Consider the following 7,800-nt stretch of genomic DNA (forward strand, 5'->3'; position numbering starts at 1 on the left):
GGGCTGCAGACCTCGTGCCAAACGTAGGGCCTGGCTCCAAGCAGGGGGCTCAAACAAGGAAAGGAGGAGACAGATGAATGGGAAGCTCATGGCAAAGTCCTCTGAGCGAATTCGTCTGGGGAAGAAGAAGAGGTGTAGGATCTTGGCCCAGCAGAATTGAAAAGGTTCTAATTCTTTGGCTGTGCCCTCTTCCACCATTGGACATCTGGTCTGAAGCACAGTGGGAGGGTTCAGAGGCTCTGTGCCTCAGTTTCCCCACCTATAACATGGGGACAACAATTGTACCCATTTATTGGAATGTTAAGAGGTTTAAATGCATGAGAAGCCTTTAGAATGTCACCTGTCACCAAGTAAATACTGAGTAAGAGTTAGCCACTATGTTTATTACCTAGTCTTTCCCGATACCCAGCCCTGTTGTGTTTTTTGGAGAGCCAATCTCTTTTAAGGAAAATTTTCTTGAAGGAGAAAAGAGAACTTGAAACCCATATCAGGCCCTCCGGGAAGAAGGCCCGTTGCCTCTGCAGTGTCAGCATTTTTCCAGGGCCTAAAATAGGGGCCAAGGAGGGAAGTGAGAGCTGATTCAAGGCCTTGGAGGGGCTGCCAGGCGCTCTGGCCCGCGCCGGCGGAAGCACATTGCTGGCGCCCAGCCTGGCCCCCGTTTCCGCTCCGCCTGTGGCCCTTCTCCCTGGGATCTCTCACTTCTGCTTCCTGACCCTCCTCGCCACTATCCCGTCCCGGGGAGAGACTCCCAGGAGAGGCGATGCCACATGCTGGGCGTCAGATCACCCCTGGGTTTCAGGGCCTGGCTCTGCCACTGACTCCCTTGGGTGCCCCTAGTGAGGGCAGCCCCTTGGCTTTGATGGTGGGAGCGTGGACGCTCCGACCCTGCAGGCATTCCGGGACTCTCCGACTGCCGGCACACAGCTCTCTCAGTGGATCTATCCACCCTGCTCCTACCATTGACCCGAGGCGGAAGGGGTTCCTCTGTCAAATGATTTCAGGGGGGTTTGATTTGCGTTTGGATTTGGTACCCTTCAGAGGTGTGCAGCCTCTCTGCCCGAGCTTCTGATCAACGTAAAGGATTGCGTGAACTGCTGGATACTGCCAAGGCCAACACTTGGGGTGGGTGGGGGTGTAGCCCACCTGTGCCACGTGACTACCAGGGAGAAGAGCAACGTCATTCCCGGCAGGCTGCCTGCCAATCCCAGCAGAGCTGGCGCTGCCCCATTACAACCACCGCCGCCGGGCAGGCCCCGGGCTGGAGCTTATTGCTGGGAAGAGCTTGGACTCTGGGCTGTATGATGTGAGTCTGAAGCTTGGTTCTCCCTACAGGCTGGGTAGGTGCCATCACCACTCTCACCTGTGGGCTACCCGTCTGCCCAGTGGAATGATCTGAATTCCCACCTGAGAGGCCCCGGGAGGATTCAGTGAGGGAATACACAGCTCCCGGCTCCACCAGGAGCTCCTGCCCCAGGCTCTGTTTCTCTCCCTACATTTCTAACCTCCCTTCTGGGTTCACATTCTGTTATCTAAAGTCTTTAACCTTTAAAGGTTAGTTAGACTCTGTGACTAACAGCTGTGATCTCAGATTCTGTGTTCTGCTCTGCACCTGTCTGGTCTCGCAGGCGTCTCTCCCTTCCCCTCCCCTGCCCAGACCCTCTAGCCAATGCCTTGGCCTCCTGGAAATGTGGTCAGAGAGAGGCATCTGCCTGGTTTGTCCTGCTCTGTTGTCCCGAACATTCCTGCAGGACACGGCTGACACCCGCAACTTCCGCCTCCATTTCCCTGCTGCTGGCCTGGCTAGCAGGAAAGGAAGCCTGCTCAGTCAGGCTCCGTCCTCCCCCGGGTGGGGGCTGCGGCATGGCGAACACTGACCAAGGTCCTCTCTGTGCCTGTCCAGCCTTTACTCTCTCACCCCTGCTCCCCAGTTCTCATTCATGCCCCAAACCTCCCTTGCTCCCACTTACTTGACAGACCCCTCCGTCATTGGCACTCAGGATGTCCCTCAACCTTCACTCCTCTCCCAACACACACACACACACACGCACACACACACGCACACACACGCGCGCACACACACACGCGCGCGCATACGCACACATACACACACGCACGCACTCACTCACATGCACACACTCGCACACATGCACGCACACAAGCACACACACCCTCACACACACACACACGCACACACACACGCGCACACACACACACACATGCGCGCATACACGCACACATACACACACGCACGCACTCACATGCACACACTCGCACGCACACAAGCACGCACACCCTCTCACACACACACGCACACGCACTCGCACACATGCACGCACACATGCACACACACCCTCTCACACACACACCCTCTCACACACACACGCACACGCACTCGCACACATGCACGCACACATGCACACACACCCTCTCTCTCACACACACACACACACACTGCGCATTGAGGCCTGGGACACAGCCCCTCCTCAGCCCAGGGTCTTAGCAAGCCTCTCCCCATTTATGGTGCCCTGACCTCATCCCCCCACTCCCTCACAACAGCCCTACTCGCTCACCTCTTACCTCTTCCGACCCTTTACCCAAGCCTCCGAAGGGAGGACCACTGCCCCTTCCGTCCTTTCCAACTCAGTTCCTGCCTCCACTCAGCGGTCACAGGCTGGCAGAGCTAACAGAGCCATTGGGGCTCTCGAGGGCCTCCTTGCTCAGGTTAGGCTGGCCCAGCAGCACCGGAATCTCCAGGAGCTTGTTGGAAATGCAGAGCCTCGGGGAGCACCTGAAACCTACTGAGTCAGCACCTGCATTGTAGCCAGGTCCTCAGGTGACTCACATGCACAGAAAAGTTTGAAAAGCTTTGCTTCAGTCTAGTCTATCACCACCCCCTACACCTACCACCGAATAGACGTGGGCACTGAGGACCTGATACTGTCAGGGGCTTGTTGAGGGCATACAGTAAGTCAGCGTCTGAGCCAGGACTGATCCACAGCCCTGGCCGGGCTGCGTCCACCCCGTCATCACCTCTCCAAAGCAAATAGCCACACACCTGCAGTCCAGGCTGCGGAGATGGAAGAACAGGGTGGGTACACCCAGGGAGGGGCGGGGGTTTACAGAGTCCTTCCACAGGGGACCTCTTTGACACATCCCCCGACCCCTACCCAGGGCCCTCAGTTCTCTTACCATGCCAACCTGTGGCCACCAGCAGGACCAGCAGAGCCCCCAGGCCCATGGCTTCTGCAGGGGGGTGGCAGGCTGACGCAGGATTGTGGTGGGCAGGCACTGGGCTCCCAGCTGCTAGCTCTGCAGGGACCAGGACCGCTGGCTGGACACGTTCTCTACAGCAGCTATTTGTCTTGTTTCCCTCTTCTTCCTCCTCCTCCTCCTTGGGCTGATCCTCTTCTTCCCCTTTTAGCTAGGCAAGGCAACCACAGAGTTTGGAAATCTTGGGTCTTTAGAAGAAAACAAAGCCATGACCCCTAGAGGGAGGGATTGGCATCTGCTGCAGGGCCAGCCTGAGCCCTAGGGAGCTGGCGAAGTTTGGGACCCTTCTTGAAGCCATGTCCAAAGGACCCTGGCGGAAGAAACACACCCAAGGTCAAGCAGTCAGTCAGTCAGTAGCACAAATAGTCTGGGAAAACCTGACAATAGCAGCAAGAAGCTTCCATTTTTAGGGCACTCACCAGCCAAGCCCTTTACTTTCATGATCTCCTTTGGTCTCCACAAAAACTTTATGTGATCAGTATCATTAGCATTGCCCTTTCACAGATGGAAAAATTGAGGCTCAGAGAGATGGAACACTTGAAACTTTCCCATGATTACACAGCTTCCAAATGGTGGAGGTGGGATTTGGATCCAGGCAGCCTGGTGGTAGAACTACCTTTTCATGGATTCATTAAGTCATTTATTCTAACAGAGTCTAATTGTACGGCTACATTTCTCAAGAAAAATAGCGTTCCTCTGACTCTGCCTTTCCTGGAGGCAATTGCTTTTAGCCCTTTTAGTTGATCTCTTAGTGCCTCCTTTCTTATCTCTAAATAACGTCATTGTAAAGTTACTTCCTCAAACCAAAAATTCCTGCTATAACATTGACCTGAGAAGATGATCATTCTTTCCATGTACTGAGATTTTATATATTTTGTATATACTTTTTTCTTTCAGGAAAGTGTTTTTTGAACCTTTAGTAATAATCATGAATACCAACCAAGAGTGACTCAAGAATAAATAGAAAATCTGAATGGACCTATCACTAACAAAGAGACTAAATCAATAATCAAAACCTCCCAACAAAGAAAAGCCCAGGATCAGATCGCTTCATTGGTGAGCTCCACCAAACACTTAAGAAGAATTGATCTCAATTGTTTTCTAACCAATTAAAAAAATAGAAGAAGAGAGAACACTTTTCAACTCATTTATGAGACCAGTATTACCATGACACCAAAGCCAGACAAAGACATAACAGAAAAAGAAACCAGACCAATACCTTTTATAAATATAGATGCAAACATACTCGACAAAAATACTAGCAAACCAAATCCAACAACATATTAAACTGATTATACTTATGACCAAGTAGGATTTATCCCCAAAATGCAGATGATTTTACACATGAAAATCAACCTAACACATCACATTAGTAGAATGAAAAGAAAAACCAGATGATCATCTCAATTTATTGAGGGAAAAGGTACTTTTATTATTTTTAATTGAATTTATTGAGATGACATTAATTAATAAAATTATATATGTTTCAGGTATACAATTCTATAATATATCATCTGTATGTTGTATTGTGTGTTCACCACCCCAAGTCAAGTCTCTATCCATCACCATTTATCATCATCCCTTCTCCACCTCCTCACACCCTTCCCCCCAGCAATCACCACACTGTTCTCTGTCTATGAGGTTTTTATGTTCATGTTTTCACCCAGCCCTGCTACCCCATCCCTCTGGCAGCTGTCAGTCTGTTCTCTGTATCTATGTTCTGTTTCTATTTTGCTTATAAGATTATTTTGTTCATTAGATTTCACATATAAGTGAAATTATACAATATTTTTCTTTGATTGGTTTATTTCACTTAGCATGATGCTCTCTAGGTCCATCCATGCTGGAACAAAAGGCAATATTTCCTTCTTTTTAATGGCCAAGTACTGTTCCACTGTGTAAATGTACCACAGCTTTTTTATCCACTCATCTACTGATGAGCACTTGGGCTGTTTCCAAATCTTGGCTGTTGTAAACAGTGCTGCAATAAAACATAGAAGTGCGTATATTGTTTCATTATCAGTGTTTTGGATTTCTTTGGAAACATTCCCCAAAATGGGTCAGATGATTATCTCAAGTGATGCAGAAAAATCCTTTCACAATATCTTACATGCTTTCATAATAGAAAAGCAAATAAACTAGGAATAAGGAACAATACTCTTAACATGATTAAGGGCATATATAAAATATTCACAGCTAACTCAATGGTGAAAAATGAAAACTCCCCCACTTAGGTCAGAAAGAAGAGAAGGATGATGGTTTCACCACCTCTAGTCAACATTCTACTGGGAGTTCTAACCAAAGCAATCACACACACACACACACACACACACACACACACACACGAAATAAAAGGCATCCGAATTAAAAAGGAAAATGTAAAACTATCTCTATTCATAGATGACATGATCCTATATAGAGAAAAATTCTAAAGATTTTATAATAAAATCTGACTAGAGCTAATAAATGAATTAATCAAAGTTGCAGGATACAATTATCAACACAAAACAATTCCATTGTATTCCTATATACTAACAATGAGCAATCCAAAAAGAAATATTTATTTTTCATTTTATTTGCAATAGCATCTAAATGAATAAAATTCTTGGGAATAAATCAAAGCAAACAGATGTAGGACATATCACTGAATACCCCAAAAGACTGCTGAGAGAAATTAAGAAGGATAAATAATGGAAAGACATTTTATGTTTATAGATTGGAAAATTTAATATTATAAAGCGGGCACATTCTCCAAAGTAACCTGCAGATTCAGTGCAGTCCCTATCAAAATTTCAATGGCCTTTTTATCAGAAATGGGAAAGCTGATTCTCAAATACATATGAAATTTTAAGAGACCCTAAAAAGCCAAATCAATCTTGAACAAAGTTTCAATTTAAAAATGTACTACAAAGCTACAAAAATCAAAATAGTATGGCATCAACTGTATGGCATAATAAAATTAAAAGTCTAGAAATAAACCTTTATATCTGTGGTCAGTTGATTTTCAACAGGGTGCCAAGGCCATTCAATGTTGAAAGAACCATCTTTCAACAAATGGTGCTAAAAGGATCTGGTCAAGATAGTGGAATAGATGGGACACTGTACTCACCTCCTTTTGTGACCACACCCAAATTACAACAAAATTATCTAACAATCAATCTGGGTAACCATCTTGAGACTAGCTGAACAGATTTCAAAAATAACCCAGGTTGAGACTGGTAGGAGGGACAGAGACAAACAGTGGGCTGACCCCACACCCATGTGTGGTGGTTGAGAATCCGAAAGGATATCTCAGCTGCAGCGGTTCCCCCTTAGAACCGCAGGGTCTCCGCCCCATGCCAGGCTCCCCAGCCTGGAACACCAGTGCCATGAGAAGGAGCCCACATGACAGCTGGCTGTGAAAACCAGAGGGAGTCCATCTGTCCAGGTGAGACAGAGGGCTGCTAGATTTATTTAAGGTCTAGTGCGCAAACACTTGCTTACAGGCACTCACCTTAGGCTCCAGCGGAGGGACAGTAGGTAAGGGGCACCAGAGACAGAGAGAAACTGAGTTTTATGGCTTCAGATGAAGGTTAGAGGGACAATGACCATTTTCCTGTGTTGAATCTTCCCCCTAAATGACCAAGTCTGAACCTGTCACTAGTTCTACCCTCCTGACTCTCTGAAACCTTGCTCAACACAATGTGTTCACTGCCTAAGGCTATTTCAACAGCAATCAGCCTGGACCCGCATTACAGTCTTCTTAAAAACTCTCCACAGAAGCCCTGGCTGATCTCTCAGTTGGTTAGAGCATCATCCTGAAGCACAGAGGTTGCCTATTTGATCCCTGCTCAGGGCACACAGAAGAATAAGTTGATGTTATCTTCTCTCTCCTCTTTTCTTTCTTGCTAAATCAACTTCAAGTAATTAAACAAAAAAACTCTCGAGGGATTCCAGTCAAACTTGGGGGTGCTAGAGACAGCGGAAGAAACTGAGTTGTGCAGCTTCAAGGTGAGGGCAAGAGAGATAGCTGCCATTGTCCCTGTGTGGAGCCCTGGTCCCCCACATTCAAACCTGATTCTGCATTAGCCTGCGAACTGCACTAGCTCTACCCTCATGATTCCCTGAGATACCACCCATCACAAAGGTCTGCAGGCCTCAGGTAGGTGGCAATGGTCCACAGGTCCCAGATGGGTGGTGGCTGTCCTCTGTGTAGTCTGAGACCTTTGCTGAGTGGCCTCAGGCTCAGCACTGGCCTGAATCTGAAAATCTGAATCTGTATTAACCTGGTAAATACCCCTCACCTACCCCAGTGACTCCCTGCAACCCTGCCCCCACCCAACTAGCACACAGCCTGAAGCTCTTTTTGCAGCAACAAGCCTGAACTCACATTGCAGTCTTTAAAAACTCTTGAGAAATTTCAGTCAAGCTTGGGGTGTTCCCAGAGACATACAGGGAGAAACTGAGCTGTGTGGCTTCAGAATAGGGTAGGAGAGACAGCTACCTGTCCCTGTGTTAAGCTCTCCTCCCACATAGCTGATGTGTGCTATT

General features: G+C 47.6%; 1 protein-coding gene across 1 annotated transcript in view; it reads right to left on the bottom strand.

Moving 5' to 3' along the window:
- Positions 1–3,507, bottom strand: part of CSF1R (colony stimulating factor 1 receptor) — a 28,314-nt gene extending 24,807 nt beyond the window's left edge. The window contains exon 1 of the mRNA XM_066343431.1: positions 3,190–3,507. Coding sequence (XP_066199528.1) covers positions 3,190–3,238 — 49 coding nt within the window. The 5' untranslated portion in view covers positions 3,239–3,507. The remainder of the gene's footprint in view (positions 1–3,189) is intronic.
- Positions 3,508–7,800: the final 4,293 nt, after the last annotated feature.

Source organism: Saccopteryx leptura, chromosome 6 (assembly GCF_036850995.1).
Source record: "Saccopteryx leptura isolate mSacLep1 chromosome 6, mSacLep1_pri_phased_curated, whole genome shotgun sequence".
Classification (NCBI taxonomy): Eukaryota; Metazoa; Chordata; class Mammalia; order Chiroptera; family Emballonuridae; genus Saccopteryx; species Saccopteryx leptura.